This window comes from Lonchura striata, chromosome 18, assembly GCF_046129695.1.
Source record: "Lonchura striata isolate bLonStr1 chromosome 18, bLonStr1.mat, whole genome shotgun sequence".
NCBI classification, from domain to species: Eukaryota; Metazoa; Chordata; class Aves; order Passeriformes; family Estrildidae; genus Lonchura; species Lonchura striata.
This window is the reverse complement of record NC_134620.1, coordinates 3,877,142-3,897,469: the sequence shown is the minus strand read 5'-3', so window position 1 is coordinate 3,897,469 and position 20,328 is coordinate 3,877,142. Positions and strand designations below refer to the sequence as shown.

Genomic DNA, 20,328 nt, shown 5'->3' with positions numbered 1-20,328 from the left:
GGTCGCTGTAATGTGAGGGCACACAGCTGTAGGAACAACCTGGGGTTCCCAATGCCTTGTGCATCCATGGACAAGCATCATCCAATGCATCTGTGGAAGATTGTTGTGGCTATTGGGCTCTCAGTTTGGGGGAATGGGAATGGCCATGGCTTTTTGTGGTACGGAGTCTGCAAGGATCCTTTTCCTTCTCAACCTTCCTCTGAGCCATGAATGGGGATGGGGATGTGGATGCTTTGCAGCCTCTTTCAGATACCCTACTGGTGACCTCTGTCTGGCTTGAAGAGACAGAGACAAAAAGGGCTGGACTCTAAAGCAACCTGGCTAATACATTAATTTTGTCAATGTTTGTGCAGCTCTCTAACCACGGTAGGCCAGATTCTGAAGGTCCTTCTGAGAATTTCACTCAATGCTTGACCAGACAAAAGTCCTGACTGTCCATCTGCCCATTTGTCCCCTCCCTGTTCTGTGCACCTGCATAAGGGAAATGAGCATCAACAGATCTTGAGATATGGCTGAGACTGACTCAAGCTAATCCCATTTGGAGGGAGTAGATGCTGAGTAAGGACTTCTGGATCTGGTCAGAGAGCTTTGAGAGAGGCTGGGTCAAGAAAAAATCACTCATATGGAGTGCAGTGTTCCAGCTGCAGAATTGTCACTGAGAGCAAAGGGAAGGACAGGAAGTGATGGAGCAATGGGTAAAGGTGTCAAAGGAGGGGTGCACGATGGCCTTTCCCTGCTGGGCACAGATCCCTGCTCCTGCCTGCCCTGCTCTGAGTGCCACCGAAAGGAGCAGCAGCGATAGTGGATGTGGAACCAAAGGATCAGCTCATCAGCACAATGGCTCTGTATGGCTCAGTTGTCTCACACCTTATCTCTGAGAGTCAGAAGGGAACACAATCTGCAGTTTACTCGTAGTGGGGGTGAAACCAGGTGGTTTGTCCTGAGGCGGTGGGAGGACCAGGGCACACAAGTGGCTCGGAGGATGGCACTGGTACCAGGAAACCCCTCCTCTGCATGTGGCTTGGAAATATCCTGTCACAGAGCAAATCCTCTTAACAAACAAACAATTGCAGGGCAGTTCAGCTGTCTCCCGGCTGTGCTTTAACACTGGGAGCACTACAATAGCAGGGATAATAGGAGCTAATGAGAAACACACCAGTGCTCCACTTGGTGTCACTGAAGGAGAATGCCTGGCTGGCAGCTCTCTGCAGACTGAGAGATAATCCTGCCCTTTCTGTGTGTGCTTCCAAAGGGCACATGACTGAGAGTGGATGTACTTTATAGCTGAGGTGGTCAGCAAGGCGGGGAGGCAGGAGTTTGCTTGGAAAGAGTGGACTCTTCTGTCAGAGTCTGCATCCTGCAGTCCTAATGCAACCCTAGGAGAGAGTGAGCCAGTAGGTGAGCATGCAAGACCTGGGAGATACCAATCTACAGAAGTGTCCCCATCTTTCTTTCATCTCTGCTGCAGTGTCAAGGGCACCCATAAACTTAAATAGAGATAGATCAGCTCATGAGCTTGCTTGGTACAACAGAGTGGGAACTAGAGTTCTCACAACGACCACAAGCTGTGGGTTTGAGACTTGGAAATCCCATCCCTGTGGATGTTTTAGCACCTCTCAGAAGGATGCTATCTTGTTTCTAAACTGAATGCAGGGTACATGGTGCTGCCAACTGTATCTAGCTGGGTGCAGCATGACTGAGTTAATTTTACCAAAAATTGCTCCTAGCATGAGAAATAGGAAAAATGGAAAGCAGAGATCCTTTCGCTATTTGCTCAAATTCTGTGCTATAAGCACATCTTGTCACCCAATTGCCCAGGAGTGGGAATGTTCCCTGTTCCCTGTCTTTCAGGCAAGTGAGGAGAGCTCAGATCAGGACAGAAGAACCACTGTTCAGGATCAAACCACAAGTCTCTTCCCCCTGGGATCCTCAATTAGCAGTGGTTAATAGAGGATGTCCAGCAAGGAGGATAAAAACAGGGGGATGTAGGTCAGTGTGTTGCTGGCTACTCTCCTTACCATCAGCCATCCGTAGCTCGGCAATTTCCTGAGATGTGGGTCTCTGCATTTAATAGTCTTTTCAAGTTTTTCCTAAACCCTTTTTTGAGCCTGAGAAAATTTTGGGTATCCACAGCAACTTATGGCACTGTTCAGCTGTGTGAAGAAATATTTACTTTGTTCTGAATCTGTCATTCACTGTTTTCATTTGATGCTTTTGTAGCTTAAATATTGGAAGAGGCAGCAGGCAGTCATTCCTCTTTCATTTTCTCTAAGCCACTCTCAGATAAATCCCTGTTGTGCCCCCTCTCAGGTTTCTGCTTCCCAAGCTGAACTGTTGGATTTGTACAGAAATAATTTCACCCTTAACTAAGTCCTCTGGCCCTGCTGTGGCCTCTACTTCACTGGGACAGCAGCCACGGGGCTGCAGCTGCACCCTGGAGCTACCTGGGAGCACGCTGGGTTTGTGATTTTGCTCTTTCTGCCAGCACTCGATCGGGTTTTTTTGACTGTGCTCAAGCCTTGAGCCGATGCTTTCACTGAACATTCCTGCCTTGCTCTTGCTGTCACTTGGCCCCCGTGACTCAGTTTCCCATTAGTAGGTTGGGGTGGGGGGATAACCATTGCTCACCCCATTTATGAATTCACACTGGCAGTCATGGTCAGGGGTTTCCATGTTGTCCATCCATCCCTGCAGGTTCTGCAGCCTGCGCAGCGCTGGGCTGGGAGTTCGGGCTCCCATCTGTGCCTGGGGACAGCCAGAGGGGCTGCCTGGAGTGTGCCCTGCCTGATGTGCCCCTGGCCCTCTGTGCAGTGCCAGGCCAGTGCCAGTACCAGTGCCAGTGCCGTGCCATGCCAGGCCAGTGCCGGGCACTCCCTGCTGGAGCCGCTGCCCTGCCCGGCACAGCCGGGCTGTGGCCGCAATCCCAATCCTGCCCATCACGGGGCTGCTCTCATTTGTATGCTGGTCCAGCTGGCTTCCAATGACAATCCTAATTATGTTTGCCTTGTGTATGATGAAGGTTACATTTCTGACTGATTTTGCCGGGCTGGAAGTGTAATTGATTAATTTAGAGTTTAAGAAAGGAAAGAGGATTAAGGCGGAGGTGAGGCTGTGCTGCCAGACGCTGCACTGACTGCTTCACACTTTCACAGCTTCAGCTTTTGTTTGCCTGCAAACCAGCTTGTCTGAGCTCCCAAGTTGTTATTTCTCGTGGCTCTGAGCTTGTTGGCAGATCCCTCAAGGCCAAGCCTCCTGCTGGGAAGGGAGCTGTAAGCTCTGGAGACATACATGCAAAGAGCTAGTGCAGGCTCCAGATTTAATTCCATTGTATCTAGGGGCAAATGCACTTGCTGTTTGGCCACGAGTTATTCATGTGGGAGCTACATATCCCAAATACCTGCGAGCTCCTGACTGAATGAAGCAGCAGACCTGCACAAGGTCCATCTGTCCATGACAGTGCAGTTTTGGGGAAGAAATCCTCTAAATGAAAAGCAATAGGGGGATTTCTTCCCTGAAACTGCAGAGTAGATGGAGATGGGGAGATACAAGATGAACACAGCATTGGCTGGGCTCTAGTCTTGGGGACTTCCTGCAGCTTCAGTGCTGGTGGAAGCAGCTGCATGCAGGCAGTCACTGCTGAGGCTCTGCATTTGATGGAGAAATGGCAGCAATAGCCCATGCAACATTCATTAGGTCTTCGACCTTTTGCTTCTTGCAGCTGTGACTCTCTTTGCAGCCCACAAGGTCCTTGGTGGTGTTTTGGGTCTGAGGCAGTGATGGGTTTTCAAGAGGACAGAGTTCTGCTACGTAATTATGGACACAGGCCTGCTCTTATTATTAGACAAATTCATCAAATTCTTGCGGTGCCCATAAAAGCAGATTTGCTGGGCTGTATATTGCCTGCATAAAGAATATTAACAAGCTGTTACAGTGAAATTGGACAGCACTGCTGTGAGCACAGGGAAGGTCACCAGTCCGCTCCAGTGACGCATGGCATTACCTTGACTCCTTAGCACAGGGGAATTCTGAGCTCCTGCTGCTTTCACAGTGAGTTAGTTTGGGAACTGAGATGCCTGGAGGATTTCTGTTACCTCCATTCTGGGAGCGCTCTGCACCCATTTCATTTAGTTTAATTTTATCTTGATTCAGTTAAGTTGGGCTGTGAAGATACTGTGAGGTTTGGATTCACAGCCTTGCTCTGAGCTGCTGCAGTGGCTGTGGTGCCTGGCAGAAAGGCAGGGCAGGCAGCTCTGAAAGCACCACCAGAGATGTTCCTCCCTGCTCTGGGAGCAGTGGGGCTGGCCAGACCCTCCTGTCCCCATCAGGAAGGGGATCACACACCTGCATTGTAGGATATCTCTTCCAGCCCTGTGGGGGCTTTCGGAGGGAGGTGGTGGGAGGCTCTGGCTCTTCTCACATTCTGCCCCAGGCTCACACTTCCCCTCTCTTTCCTTCCACCTTTTGCACCTCTCCACTGCCACCTGGACCTATGTGTGCTTTCCAGACACCTTTTCTGTCCTTCCCAGCCCTCTGCTTTCCCCTGGCAGACACATGAGACCCTCGGGAAGCCCTCCAGAGGAAGGAAGGGGAGAGTCACTGGGAGCAGCAGGAGGCCTTTCAAGGCAGCAGCACAAGATCCCCTTTGTAGCACCTTGTGCTTTTGATCAGCCTATAGAGGGGAGCAGCAAGAGTTTAAAAAGTAGCAGAGCAATGCAGTCAGTGAAGCAAATGCTGGCAAGTGTCACTTCCAGGGGCAGCCTGTGGTCCAAGGGGCTGCTTTTCTGTTCAGCCACCTGCCTTTGTTGGAGCACAGAGGTGGCTCTTGCCTGCAGATGCTTTCACAAGGCTGTTGGGACATGTAGGGGACAGTCCTGGGACATCTCCAGGCATTACCATACATTTAAGAAGCTGATCTAAGACAGGAGAAACATTGGAGGAAAGCCTTGCAAGGACTTAAAATGTACCTTGCCATGGGGCTCTGGCACTTCCAGCTTTTAAGAGGCAGAAATGTCTGATCTTATAATACATCCCTCTGGAATCCTCTGGGGTTTTTTGTATGCGTGTCTCATAAAAATATTTCTGAAGAGCTTTTGGAAAACCTGGCTTAGAAGCTCCCTAGCTGAAAGCTATGGGCTGGAGTCATGGTTTCATAAAAGAATTAAACCATCTTAAACCCCTGCAGGAGAGGCTGAAGGTAGCACCTGGTGCTGCTAAGCTTCTTTTGGAATTCGAAACCACTAAATGCACAGATTATACTGGCTCTAAGCATCTTAGCAAGCAGTTCTAAACCACTGAGAGGAAGCACAGGCCCTCGGGGGAGTATAAGGACCAGGCACTGGAGGCCAGGCTGTGGAGTCTGACCTGAGCAGACACAGTGCATGGAAGTGCTGCTGGCTGGTTGGAGGGGTGCTGCAGGGGTAGCTCAATGCTCCCCATCTCTGGCTCTGGCAGAGGGAAGTGAGTCCAGCCAGCACATGACACATTAGATGTCCTTCTGATGAGGAGATGGCCTCCCTGACAAAGACTTTTATGTTCTCCAAAGACCTCAGCACTTCTTAAAATGTGTTTACAGCTCATGGGAGGCCTGGAAAGCAACCAACTCTTTTTATTTCTTTTCAGTTTGATTGTTTTTTCTTTATTTATATCCAAAGATAAAAAGACATCTCTTGTCTTAAAAAAACCCGAATGTTTGAAGAAGCAGAACTTAGAGTGGGAATTGAGGCACAAAAGCCTTTTTTGAGCATTTCCTTCTCTTCCCACCAACCTTTCAGAGCTAGATTGTTACACACCAGTGACCCAGCATTTAGATTTAGGTGGCTGATCAGAAGCAGGTCTCCAAGCCTGTCAGTGAGAGCCCAATGTGGAAGGGGCTTCTCTGGCTGTTCTGTACCTCTCAGCCTCTGGACACTGGACTGGAGCTGTCCCCAGGACCTGACATGAGTCTCTCTTCAGGTTTTGCCCAGGTCACCAGGGTCACCCACTCCAGCATTTTGAAGATAAGAGCCACTGAGCCAAACTGACCTACTGCCCTGTTTACACCATGGATGAACTTGGATTTTACAGTGCAGGCATCTGAATTAGGTTTTGTCTCTCACCTACAACACCCTGAGGGATTTCCCCTGTGGAGTTTGACCCAGGTGATCCCTAGCCCCACTGCAGTCTGCAGGGCAGTGCCATGAGCAGACAGACAGGAAAGGGTAGTGCTGCTGGAAAAGCAAACAGGCTTTTCCTTGGAGACTTGTCTGTGTCATTAATACCTGGCATCACTGAGCTGCTCAGCACAAAAGCTCTTTTGGGCTTTGCCAGGCTCAGGTTTGGTTTGGATAACACCCATGTGTGCCACTTGTGCCCTGAGCACAGAGCTTGCTGCTCGCCTCAGTGCCACCCCGCACATGCTGTCCCTCGTGCCCTGCCACGGATGGAGCCGTTCCAGGCAGGCTGTCAGAGCCTGTGATCTTCAGCAGAGCCATTAACTGTGTTAACCTTTGAAGTAAAGTGAATTTCTAATGTCAGAACAGCAGAGACCAACATACAAACTCCTACCTTCCCATACTTTTTTTTTTGTTGCCACAGAAAGCGCTTTGGCTTTTCCCGTGCTTACCACAGCAGTTTTGTGTGCCTTAGCCCATGTTTGTCTCATCGCATCAGTCCACACAGTTCATTGGGATGGAATTTCATCCACACCTTAAAGAAATTGAGGAAGATGAAGTTGGGAAGGCTCTGGGGTGCAGGTCCTACCTCAGTGATTGCAGGCAGCAGTGCTGAAAAGGAAGAAAACCAGGAGGAAGCATGAGCTGCTTTAGAGGAGCTACCTTGTGACAAACGCTTTAAGAGCAGTGACTAAGTGCTTCCCTCCTTTGCACCATCATCCCACAGGACGAAGGAAAGGTGCTGGGTGCCACTCCCCAGGACTGGCCTGAACCCAGAGGGACCACTGATGGGGTCCCTGGCCCTGGCTGTCTCTCTCCACACTCCGGGGATCAGCTGCTACTTACTGTCCTGGAGGCTGATGACCAAGGTGCAGCCTCACAGTGAAACAGGTCAGGCCCTCCCAGGGAGGATTTCTGCCCTCCTTTTGACGCGGTTAGAGCCGAATACAGGGCTGCTCTGTGAACCTGGTCTATTCAGTGAGCCTGAGCTTGGTGAGGAGTAGCAGATCCAGGAGGCAGGGGCACGGATGCCACAGCCCCTGAGCTTGGTGAGGAGTAGCAGATGCAGGAGGCAGGGGCATGGGTGCCACAGCCCCTGAGCTTGGTGAGGAGTAGCAGATGCAGGGGCACGGGTGCCACAGCCCCTGAGCTTGGTGAGGAGTAGCAGAGGCAGGGGCACGGGTGCCACAGCCCCTGAGCTTGGTGAGGAGTAGCAGAGGCAGGGGCACGGGTGCCACAGCCCCTGAGCTTGGTGAGGAGTAGCAGATGCAGAGGCAGGGGCACGGGTGCCACAGCCCCTGAGCTTGGTGAGGAGTAGCAGATGCAGGAGGAGGCAGGGGCATGGGTGCCACAGCCCCTGAGCTTGGTGAGGAGTAGCAGATGCAGGAGGAGGCAGGGGCACGGATGCCACAGCCCCTGAGCTTGGTGAGGAGTAGCAGAGGCAGGGGCACGGGTGCCACAGCCCCTGAGCTTGGTGAGGAGTAGCAGAGGCAGGGGCACGGGTGCCACAGCCCCTGAGCTTGGTGAGGAGTAGCAGAGGCAGGGGCACGGGTGCCACAGCCCCTGAGCTTGGTGAGGAGTAGCAGAGGCAGGGGCACGGGTGCCACAGCCCCTGAGCTTGGTGAGGAGTAGCAGATGCAGGGGCACGGGTGCCACAGCCCCTGAGCTTGGTGAGGAGTAGCAGAGGCAGGGGCACGGGTGCCACAGCCCCTGAGCTTGGTGAGGAGTAGCAGAGGCAGGAGGAGGCAGGGGCACGGGTGCCACAGCCCCTGAGCTTGGTGAGGAGTAGCAGAGGCAGGGGCACGGGTGCCACAGCCCATGAGCTTGGTAAGGAGTAGCAGAGGCAGGGGCAAGGGTGCCACAGCCCCTGAGCTTGGTGAGGAGTAGCAGATGCAGGAGGCAGGGGCACGGGTGCCACAGCCCATGAGCTTGGTGAGGAGTAGCAGATGCAGGAGGCATGGGTGCCACAGCCCATGAGCTTGGTGAGGAGTAGCAGATGCAGGAGGCACGGGTGCCACAGCCCATGAGCTTGGTGAGGAGTAGCAGAGGCAGGGGCAAGGGTGCCACAGCCCCTGCTGGGCTCTCCGGCTTCCCTGCAGCCCGGGCGGCGCTTTGGCCGGACAGGACGGGCCGTGAGGGGGTGCAGCAGGCCCGCGGCAGCGGGGACACCCGCGGAGGGATGCCCGCGTGGGCCGGTGCTGCTGGCGGCGCGTTCCCCGCGGCGCAGCCCCGCGGGCGAGCGCGGCCCCGGCGCGGCCCGCCCAGCCCGGCTGCTCCCGGCTGTGCCATCTAGTGCCCAGCGCCAGCACCGGGACTGACCCAGCCTCTCACCCACAGGGGAACGGCCCGCCTGCCCCGGAGAACAGCTCTCCTCTCCCCGGGCCGGGCAGGGATGTGCTGCCGGGAGCCCTGAGATGCCGCAGCGTGGAAAATGCCGCTTAGCTCCAGGTAGGACCGCGGCGCGCAGCGAGGCTGGGGCGGACGGAGGGAGCGGCTCTGCTCGCAGGCTGCAGGTGAGAGGAGCTGGGCGCTGCCTCCTGCCACGGGCTCCAGGTAGGGACAGGAAGGCTTGAAGCTCTCGGGAATCCTGCCTCTGCTTTTCAGGCGTTGTGCTCCTGTGGCGTGCTCTAATGCTGCACACGTGTTTTAAGGGATGAAAACAATGACCTCTGACTGGAATTCTCCTATTTGGATAGATTTCAATGCTATTCCAAGGGAGCTGCAGTTAGCTGTACTTGAGTGAACACCCGAGTCTGAAAACACTTTATTTTTCAGTGTGTTTGGCATAATCTTTGTTATATCATTTCTTAGGTAAGTTCCTCATACTAAGTTGTTTTTTTTTTTTTTTTCAAAAGTTTCCATGGCTATAGCTTGATTTGCCAGCTTTGATTCTTAACTCTGCCTCTGTCCTCTTTATCCTTTTCAAAGGAATACTTTTCCTCTTTACAGACCCAGTTTTATTTATAAGCTTTAAGTAAGAGCCAATGAATCAGGAGCTTACAAATTCTTGCTTCCTTCTTGCTGCATTTTTCCCCCAAATCTTTGTAAGAGATTTAATGGTGGCGTAAGGATCTTCTAACTCAAACCCATCACTATATATCTATCCTTCATATTGGTTTATCACAGTCTGGCATTACATATTTCTCTGTATTGAATTTCATCAGCTATTATTTGCCCTGCTTCGCAGATGTTTTCAAATTTTGAAGTTTTCCACAACTGTTGCTAGCTCCATATATTATCTTTACTATTTCATTACTGGGTCACAAGTAAGTATGTTGAACATGCTGCCTCTGGCATCCATAGGACGCCCCACTCAGCTTTTTCCATGTGTAGTTTTGATCATTCATTCTTCTCTTGTAACTTCTCTTGGATTAAAAATGATCACTTGATAGCTGCTTCCCAGGACATCCTGTTAGTGACTTTAGGGAGCTAGTAGTAAAACTACTCAAGAGCAGATGTGTATATCCTTGTTCTTGGGATCACATCCAGTATCTGTGAGCTCTGTCTGTGGGTTTGCCTCTCCAGGATATATTGCACAGGCACATCATGCTGCTTCTCAAATGTAAGACTTCCTACTGATTTTTTTTTTCCTTGGTACTTAAGTAAGGCTGATTAGGAAGTCTTGGGAGCCTTTTCAAATACAAAAAGGTAGCAGTGCCCCTTAGCACCTGATAGATAACTGGCTATAGTGAAAACCTGGTGGTTTTGGAGCTGGCATGCTTAGAGCTCTCCTGGGTCTGCTATTGATCTTGGCATGTTCCTGCTTTTGAAGGGACTGATCTTTGAAACTACGCTCCAGGAAATCATTTAAGGATGTGTTTGCATCCTGCTGAGCACTAAAACTGTGAGGATTTCAGTGGGAAGGAAACTCATCTTGAAAGAGATACAGTCTTTATCTGCTTTCCCTAATTAGCACTCTATCTTCCTGGAGGTGATACTCTCCACGGCATCCCCTTGGCAGCAGGAAGCCAGTGCTGGGGTTAAGTCCCCACTTGCCCAAGGCTAACCTGGTCCTGTGCCCTGAGAGCTGTTTCCAGGTGCCTGAGCCCGGGGCAGGTGCTTGCTGTGCTGTTTGCACACCTGTGGTGCCCTTCTGCCAAGACCAAGCGTGGCAGAGGCACAGTTGGTTCTCCAACAGGCTCCCAGCTGCTCAGAGGTCTGTAAGCTCTTTTATGGCTCTCTCTCAGTTCTTTGGAACTCAGTTTCTAGGGTTTCACACCTTCCTTTCTGTAATCCACTCCCATGTCTGTTGTGTGCCAAAGGCTTTCGAGTGTTTGGGTGCCAGCAAGAGTCCATTCTGTGGTTTGGTCCCAGAGCTGCTTAATTTTAACAGGGAAGCCCAAAATCTCTGTTTTGCATGAAAGCAAATGGAGGCTTGGACAGGCAAGGCAGTGTGATTTATTGCAATCATTTAGCTCCAGAAGCAGGAGAAAACCCCATTTCACTCCCCACACCTCAGTGCTGTAACCCCAAGGCCACATTATCCCTTCCCCCAGCCCCTGCAGCAGGGTCAGGGTGGGTGCCCAGCTGTAACTGGGGAGGTTTGGTGCAGGGGGGCTTCCTCCCCTGTGCTGAGGAGGTGCTTGGCCTCACCTGCATCATCTTCTCTCATGGCATGGCAGGGCTGTGCCTGGGCAGGGCACAGTGGAGCCTGGCACAGGAAGGGGTTGTGTGACAGCTGTATCCCCAAACATCCATCCCAGCTTTAATTACTCTGACACTACTGCCTGAGTGTAATTAACAGTTGAGAAAATCTGAGTGTGATTTTAATAAGCTGAGAGTAATGCAATTTGTCTTTTCTGTAAGAGATGCTTTGCAAATAAAAGCTGTAATTAAAAAGCACATGCACAGGGCAAACAGCAACTGTGCCGTGGGTGTATGAGTGCTTGGTGTGCAGCGTACCTGGCACATGGCCTGGCCTGGCACAGGGGTCCCTCTTTGGGACAGTCTTCATCATGGGGTTCCTGAGAGAGTGTAAAAACTGCAGGATTTGCCTCAATTGTGGCTTTTACAAAAGGCTCTTCCCTGTCTTCACAGATGCCCTTTGATATACTGTTGTTTTTTGATAAGAACAAGTCTCCTGGGTGTCATCCTCCCCACTGCTTTTCATTCCTGTCTCTATTGTGTTTCTGTGTCCTCACCCAGGAGCCCAAATTAGCTCCTGGCTGGTGGGATCTCTGTGGCAAAGGCCAGAGTGGCATGGGGGGAGTCAGGAAGCCTTTTCAAGAGCAGCCAGCTTTTCTGGTAGCCTCAGATCTGAACGGTCAGACCAGGCCCTGGACTCTGCCTCTCTTTCCTGCTCCTTCCTGCTCTCTTTAAAAAAATCCATATCTATAAAAGGATAATCACTTTTATCTAGTCTTCTGTCTCTGCACAATTCTGTCCTGCCCTGCTGGAGTTCAAGGTTCATTTCTGGCTGTGGGAGCTCTCACAGGGAAGCAGCCCTGTTACACCCCAAGCTCTGTTTCCCACCAACCCCCGTGACACACCAGGCTGACCTCACTGCAGTGTTCCTCTTCCTTAGTGCTGTGGGGCAGCTGTGAGGGGACAAGGTGGGAGACAGAGACACAGCAGCTGTCAGGGAATGGTCACACCCACAGCATCAGAGAGTGGGACCATTGCTCCAGCCTGTGGGAAGCCCTTTTGCCTCTCTCTGCAGGGGAAGGTGAGAGCCTTTCCCATGAAAGGCCTCTCTACCCCCTGCAAAAGTCCATTTGTGCCTGATGGCACTGTTTGCTGTGGCTCTGCAAGTTTAGGAGGTGTCTGTGTTTGCAGTACCCCTGCTCTCGACCTGTGGGAGACACTCTGGTCTTTGGGAGTGCATTGCCTGGGGTATCCCATGCATTGCCATTTCTCCCTGGGAAGGTGAGGGGCTCGAGGGGCTCAGGTGGATAGAAGGGGCTTTAAGGAGCTTTGTGCTCTGCCATGCAGGCGTGACTGGCCCACTCTGCCAGCTAATTGCAGCCCTGGCACGTTGGGCAAACAAACCAAGCCTTCCCCAGAGATCAGGTGCAAACGTGGCAAAGGCATCTGTGGGTCCCACTGGCAGAGGAAATGGGAGCAGCTGTGGGCTCAGCAGAGGGGAAGGCACCACGGCAGCCCAGAGAGGCTGGGCAGCCCCTGTGTGTGGGAGGGGGAGAGCTGCTGGGGCTGAGCCCCTGTGCAGGGCTGTGTGTCCAGCCCCTGCAGCTTGTGTGCTCCTCCCAGAGCCAGGTGTGTGTTCCCAGAGCTGTGCTGGTACAGGCTCTGCCTCCTGCCCAGCTGGCCCCCTCACACTTTCCAACAGAGGTTCCAAGTGCTTTGAGGCAGAGGTTTGCATTTTGATCTCTCATGAGTAAATGGCCATTTTCTGGTGGCCTTTGCAGCACCTAAACAAACAAGCCCTGAAGAAGACTGGAACAGGCAGGAGATGAACCAGGCAGGGACTCTTCTCTGATCTGTACTTGAGGTGTGAGTCCTGTTCTCCTGGGAGCATGAGGCATCTCTCAGGACAGGAGAACTGTTGGTGTTTGAGCACCTGTCCTTCCCTCAGTCCTGTGTCATGCTCTGCCCAGAGAAGGAGATGCTGCAAGCACCAAACCTGCCAGATTTCTTCATTCAGGTGCAGAGGCCAGTCAAGACAGGCTCCTGTCTCTGGAGTCTTCTTTTGTAGGAACTTTGTGACTGGACAGCACAGAGTCACCCAGTGGTTTCAGTGTATGGCCTTGGGCTGGTGGAAGCTGAACTCAGCTGCTTTGCTGTGGGGGGCTGTGAGAGGAGCCTGTCCCACTGTGCAGTGGTGCCCACCCCACACGTGGGCTATGGCTCGTGGTGTGCACCAAGACTGAGCTGTGCTGTGTGTTTCTCTTTTTTGACCTTAGGAGGTCAAAACTGGTGGGTTGCAGATGGCCACACAGACATCAACTGTATTGCCCAAGCCTTAGCTGGGCTAAATGTGAGCCTGAAGCACTAGGACAGTATTGGATCTGCAGTGAGTGACTTCTTTAGAAAGAAAAAATCATTTCTTTCCTAAGGCTGTTGTTCTGGGGAGCAAACCCAGAGAGTATGAAGTGCTGAGAAGCACTGGAATAAAAGAGCTGTACATCCAGATTCTCATTTGGGGTGTGAGCTATCTTGCATGGTGAGCACCTTTCCTGTGTACTGCTATATGAGCTATTTGTATGTCTGCTGAGCACCCTCCTCACCTGCCCACAGCAGGGAAAGGGATCCCAAATGTAAAGGCTCATGAAACTCTTGCTTCTGGGTGTTCATCCCCAAGATAGTTTTGCCCTCTGAAGCCTGGCAGTAGCCAGAATGGACATAGTCCCTGCCCACTCAGTGCAAATTAGAGCTTCATCCACAGCTTTCTCAGGGACTCAATGGGATTTCTTCCCTCAGCACCTAACAGCCATCAGTGGCTCTTGGCTGGGTTGATTCCCACCACTCTGTGAGCCCAGTGGCCCTGCAGTGCTGGCAGAAGGCACCCCCAGGGCTGGGAGCAGGTTGACAAGGGGGGGAGAACAGATTTGGGGATGGCTGCACAGCTGCTGTGCCCATCCCTCTCTGAGAGGCTCTACCCTGACCCTCCCTTGTGGCCCCATTGAAATCTTGCCACACTAAGGTAACCCAGGGCAGATTCTGGCTTACCAGGACACGCTGAATTTGATGCTGAGAGGTTTCATTTGTTGCTCCAAGAGCAGTAGAGCTGATCCTTCAGCAGAAACTGCTGAGAAAGGAACAAGAAGTTGTGGGGCTTCCTGAGAAGCACAGCTCTCAGGAGGCAAAGTTTGGGTCAGTGTTCATTCATGTCCAGGAATAGCTTCTGAGCCTCTCATCTCCAAGTCCTACTGATTCTTCAGCAGAATGGAAAGTGGACCTTGGCTCTTGCTGGGAAAGTCTGTGTTCTTCTGGTTTGAGAGCCCTCTCGCTTAGGTTAGACTTTAACGGTGATTAGTTACCCAACAGCTTTCTGTAATAATCTGCAAGTTTTCCATTAAGTGGCAGACACTTTGAACTTCCCCCTAGCACCTCTGTTGCAATCTAATCTGCTGTCATTTTTCCCAAGGAGATGGAGGTGCTACCTTCACGTTTTATGAATTTCCTGTTTACAGTGGAGGAGAGACCAAAGCCATGAGGAACACGCAGCACAACATCCCATGGAGCTCTAGGCACAGTGCAGGAGATCCCTGTCAGCCTCTGCTGTCCCTTCCAGCTGCCTCTGGATTTACTGTATAAATCAAGCATGTGACAGGGAAGAAAGGTGATGTCTAGGAACATGGTTAAGGAATCTGGGGAAAGATTCTTTATTCCAGCCCAGGCACTGACCTGCTCTGAAGCCCTGGGCAGGATTGTCTCTGCTGTCCTGTCTCTGAAGTGGGGATATGAATGCTTTTATCATGTGGGCCTGTAAGGCTCCCTGGCCATGATAGTAGCTTTAAGATGCTGTTAAGCAGTGATTTTTTTTTTTTTTTTTTTTTTGTGGTGATGATGATAAGAATTCAGAAGTCTAGGCAGGTTATGGAGTTTGGAGATCTTCTTGTAGGTGCAGCAAGTACTGGAGGTTCATATTTGGTAGGCAGCTTTGCACAGTCTCCCCTGTGTCTCTGTCTCTTACCATGAGTATCAGTGGAAAAATAGGGGCAGGGACCTATTATTATTCTGTTCTTCCTCTTTGTGTTTACACTTTGGTTAGAGTTTAGTTTGTCACCCACCCAGCATGTTTAGGTTGTCTCCAAACAATGCTGTAAAAAACATGCTGCAACTTGAGCAAGTGGGGAACTTCCCTTGGGATGGACAGGGTCTGCTGCAGTTGTGGTTGTACTGAAAAGTACCTGTTGGGTCAGGTTCTTGATTGGATGAACACAACAGAACACCTCAATGTTAATTGTTTCTGTTTCATTCCCAATAGCTTCAAAGCCAGGGCCTCCCCAAAACAGCAGAACAAGAGGGAGTAGTTTATAGAGATTCTGTAATTTGCAGGAGATTGCAAATATAGTAGAGCAAATCTTATATCTGTAAGAGAAAGCTGATCTGAAAAAATCTATTAGGCAGCATTCCTAGCAGTTAAAAGGGGTTCTCAGTTGTGTATCTGCTTTGAGATCCCTTGACACTATCAAAGCAGACTCATTCCTCAGGGTAAGAGAGACCCAGATTGTGATGTGCCAAGGAATGCTCCTTGCAGTTTTGTAAATAGCTCTTTTACCTGAGATGGCACAGTGTTGTGTGGACAGGGGACATCTCTGGCTAGAAAAGGAACCTGTGAATGGGTAAAGGCACTGTTGTTCTCCAGTTCAGTTCACTATGCATTGCACAAGCAGCCCTTCTTGCAGGAGTAATTCCCAGATCTCCCATCCCCACCCAAATCTGGGAATTACCCATGGAGGTTCCTGTCAGTATGAGGTTTTGGTTCTTGGAGCTGGTGGTATTTGTTTGGCTGCTGTTGCGTGATCCTGTGGATCTTGGTGGAGTTCCTGGTAGAGGACAGGAACTCACAGTAATTCTGTGAATCCCACTTTGTGAAAGCCTGGACTGGCTCCTGCCTTTTCCAATTGCCTCATGTGAGAGCACGCAGAAACTTCTTGTTAGACCTGGACTGTCCCTTTATACAGCGATCCCAGACCTACCCCAACTGATTGTTTATAACCTTTGAATTGCACAAACCTCTTCCTAATGCCTGATGTGGCTTTTCATGGTCAAACAAGCCCTTCAGTGAGTGATCAACAAAACTGAAATGAAGGAAGTCAAAAATTAATTCTTTTCCCTTTGGACAGCAGTGGTACATCCTTGAGAGATTTCCTCTCCATTCACAGGGTTCAAGATTTCCTCTGATGGAGAAGGGCAGGATGTGCCTCTCAAGTGCTTCCCAGGTCAGTGTCCAAGACTACCATTTATGGGATGCATATTTTTTCTCCTCTACAGAGCTCTCAGCCCCTATGGCCATGGAGCTGGGCAGTGCTCTAGCATCAGCCAGCTTGGAAGAGTGTAGGAATGGGATTTTCTCTGTCAGGATGGGTATGGGGTCACCAGTGCTCTAATGCAGAGAGTGTCCTCCGTGTCAGAACTTGTGCCAGGGAAATCCAGCAACTTGGCAGAGAATTGTTTGATGCATGAAGAAAAGAAACAACTCTGCCAGTACAGATTCACTCTTGGGACTACCTAACATCAAAGTATTGTCTCCATTCAACTCTGATCTTTGCTCCCCACCCTCTACACTGTTCCCTTTGCCGTGAGAAAGTGCAGCACGGAAAGCACTGGACCACTCTGTTCTCATCTTGCCCTGTGAGCCTGCAATTCTTCAGGGACAGGGAGGGGGAAGGGTGGCATGCCTTTACTGCTCAAAGATAGGGCTTCATTACATCACCCTCCCCTCCTGACCACTCCCATATATGAAGCCTTGCTGCCACTCAGCTCTGTGTGACCAGTCCTGTTCTTGGAGTCCTGCTTCTGGGAACTCTTGAGGAGTAAGGGGCAAGAGAAGCAGGCAGAAGTGCCTTCTTTTGGTGTCACTGGCTGAAGGTGAACTGCATCCAGGGAGAAAAGAGTTTTTAAAGTAGTGAGTAAACAGCTGATTTTATCTTGTTGTCTCCATATTGGTTGGATTGGGGTGTGAAATAGAGGAGTTGTTTCTTTCCCTTTATTGTGTACCTTTCCAGCTCATTAATCCTATTTCATTAAAGGGTACCTTTGTTTCACAAACCTTCAGGCTTAGGTTTCAAGAGCAAGTGTTTCTCTTTTGCAAGGATGGACAGGACTTGTTCTACCGTGTTGCCTTAGGATTGGCTCAGTTGGCACAGGCAGCAGGGTCTGTGTCCAGGCAGCCTGAACTGCTGCTGAGGCATCCTTTAGGGGAGCTGCTGTGGCTTGGCAGGGTCAGCAGCACATGGACTGATGGCTTCAGGAAGAATTACAGGCTGAGATAAGAGCAAAGACCTGGCAGTCTAGTGAGCTGGGATCTCAATCCCATCACTGGGGAAGACATTTCACCTCTGCATGGTCCATCCAGCCCTTTGAAGGTACTATGTGCCACCCAAGCTGATGTTGGTATCTGCTCCTTTTTGGGTTATAAAGGTCTATGGAAAGGTTGGTGCAGGGTCATTGGCCTGAGTGTCAGTTTGACCCTGGTTTTTGCAGGTAGCATAAGTGACAAGGATTGCTGATAAGAGAAGTGCTGGTTTGGCAGGCTGACACAGGAAAGGCTCCCTAAATGACCAGAGAGGTCAGAGCTACACAAACATGGGAAGGCAGATTTCATGGGGTCCTGAAGATGAGTTCTTACTTCAGTCAATGTCCCTCTAGCAGGTGGTGCTCATCAGAGGAATCAAGGTCGAAGAAGTAGCTGAAATCCATAGATCTTGGATCCCTCTTCTTTCCATGTCATTCTGTGCTTCCTGAAAAATGTAAGCTCTGTTGGTGTGGGAGGTCAAGCACTGGCAGGTTTCTCACCTGGTACCTAGGGGAAAGACCAGGAGGCAGGTGCAGAACCAGAAAAGCAGCAGGAACAGTGGGATGATGCTGAGGGTGTGATCCAGAAGCAGGGTAGAAGGGCAATGCTGTGGGAGAGAACAGAGCTCCTGGTGCAGAGCAGGCAGAGCACTCAGCAGAGCACAGGTCAGGGGATCCTTTGTGTAGGTGGTAACTGGTCTGTGAAGGAGGAAGAAATACTCTGAAATAAATCAAGCAGTCCACATTTAATTCTTTGTAATAAAAAAAAATTCTGTTGCAAAGAACTATCAAGGGCAACTGCATCTGTATGAAAATAAGCAGATTCTGCCCAGGCAAATGAATATTTAGATACATGAAGGACCAGAACAGCACCTGGGAGACTCTCCTCTCATTAGCAGAACAAAAAGAATGGCCCTCTCTTATGTGTGTTTAGAAAACAAAGAGCTGCTCCTGCTCTTGGCTGGATCCCCTCTGACATGTCCCAGGGGGGCTCTCCAGGACCAGGGCTTTTTCTCTCGAGGTCCCAGCCCTGGGCTGCATTTCCTGATCCAGGTGTTCACAACAAACAGGAGTGAGCTCAGGAGAGGCAAAGCCATTCAAACTAGCTCTATGGTCATTAAGGTATTCACTTACCTGTAGAGTCTTGGTTTAGCAAAAACAGGTGAATTTAAGCAGGTAGCTACAAGGTTTTTTCAGTTGGAGACAGCATTTTTCCAACTTCAGCTGAAGTCTCTGAAGCCTCTTCAGTGAATTCAGTCGTGAGTTCATTTATTATAACTGGAATCCAGGGGTTTTGGTGGCCTCACCCACCCATCCAGATGCTCCACAGTCTATAAAATACACATTATCTGCTATGGCAGGTATAACATTACGTAAACCTTACATAAAAATTATATAAACCCTTCTGCAGAGCAACAAGAAAGTCCAAACTTCATCTGTGATCTTTCAATGTGCATGTGCAGGACTGGTCCAAATGCAGCAGTCAGGTGAGACTGGGAAAAACCTCTAGCCTTGAGAGAGAGGGCATAATTAATTTTTTTTTTCCCCTTTTCCTGTTCTTTCACCTTTTTTGTCCTCCTATCTTCATTCATTTATTTTGTCCCACTTCATTCCCACTTTCTCTCTTTTTCCCTTCACCAGTTTAGGTTTTCTTCTTTCCCCTCTCCCCTTCTATTTAGGGATGGTGAGACTGAGGGGAAGCTGTGTGGGACTGTGTTGCTGAGCTCATTGCTGGCTGCTGGGGGAAAGGCAGTTCTGTCAGCTGCAAGAACACAGTGCCTTTGGTGGCCTGGCAGAAAGGCTTTGCAAAGATTAAAGGACTTTATAAAGCTGCTAGATAAATGGTACAGATTGATGTAGGTTTTGGAAACTGCAGAGCTTGACATAAAATTAATGAGTAAGATTGAGTTGAGATAGCAGAGAGATAAGATTGAGGAAAAATGAGAAAAGAAGGCAGAACTTTGGACAGAGGACAGCCACCCTTTTCTGGAAGGGAGAAGCAGAAGGGCTTCTTCTGCAACAGCAACCAATGACTTCCAAGCACTGAGGAGCCCCAGTAGTTCACACAGCACTGTCCCAGCAGTGCTGCTGCAGCTGCCTCTGGGGCTAGAAGGTTATAACCAGAACTGGTTAACCAGTGTGGCTGCCAAGAAAGGGTTAATAAACCTCCCAGTTTACCAGTTATCTTCCACTTGCTTACCTTTGTCCCAGGGAAAAGTGTGCACCTGTGGGTGATTATGGGAAAAGAGGTCACTAAAATGAAAGCATGTGGGTTTAGTGGGTGGCTCCATTTCAGCAGGTGAGTTCCAGTGAAAGCAACTCTCAGTGGAGGGGAATGAGGTGCTTGGGCTGTGGACAAACATCTGCTTGTTTATTTTCAGCTCTGTAAGGCAACTTTTGTGTCTCTGCTCTTAGTCAACTCAACCTCTTGCACACTAGGCATGTTTTCCACTCTTAAAGTACCTTTTCTCTAAGTCTCCCCTGGTGACTTTTCCAGGGCTTTTTCAGCCATGATCTCTTTTTTTTAACCAGTGTTTCTTAGGTCATGTTTAGCCTAAATTAAAATTATCTGCTACCCATACAGCTGGCAGTTAGCTTCCACTGGTTGCCCTCATCATGGAAGAGTAGAGCAAGGGGTCAAAAAGAGAACTATTATTTAGTAGGAGGAAGCCTCATGTGCTTATTAACAGCTCTGTGTTAGTGGGCACCTGAGGTGCTATTTTTGATGCTCATGTTCAGGTAGTATTGGATTGCAACACTGCTCTGTTAGAGGGAAAAGACTTCCTCGTGGAAAAAACAGCTAAACTGCAACAAGAGGTAAATCTAAGTTACAAAATCTTGTAACAGCATCTATTCCAATAGTGCATTGGGATGTTAAAACATTGGGAAATGGAGGCCTTGGGTTGCTTGTGCTGCTATATAAAGTAGGAGTCTAAACTGTAGACCTGGTCTGTGCTCTGTGAGTCATTGCTGGGGTTGCTTCATGAAATTCCTACAGAAAAAAATCAACAAGGGTGTAGGGAAGAAACAAAAAGAAAAATTGCCCAGAAGTGGCTCGGGTTGCCTGATGTTTTTCAGTGTCTGCAAGTTTCATGAGGTATGAAGGCATTGCTTCCTAGGCTGAAAGATGCACTCCTGTGTTGCTCAAGTTTCAGTGTAACAGCACATGCTAATTTTTGGGAAATTAAAGGTGACCATGCCATGAACATTACAGTTGGAAGGAGGTGGCAAGTCCTTCAGGGATTTTTTTTTCTTTATT

General features: G+C 50.0%; 1 protein-coding gene across 1 annotated transcript in view; it reads left to right on the top strand.

The window, feature by feature from the left end:
• Positions 1 to 8,463: 8,463 nt before the first annotated feature.
• The window catches only part of GGT1 (gamma-glutamyltransferase 1), a 29,758-nt gene continuing 17,893 nt past the window's right edge, over positions 8,464 to 20,328 (top strand). The window contains exon 1 of the mRNA XM_021549877.2: positions 8,464 to 8,597. Coding sequence (XP_021405552.1) covers positions 8,581 to 8,597 — 17 coding nt within the window. The 5' untranslated portion in view covers positions 8,464 to 8,580. The remainder of the gene's footprint in view (positions 8,598 to 20,328) is intronic.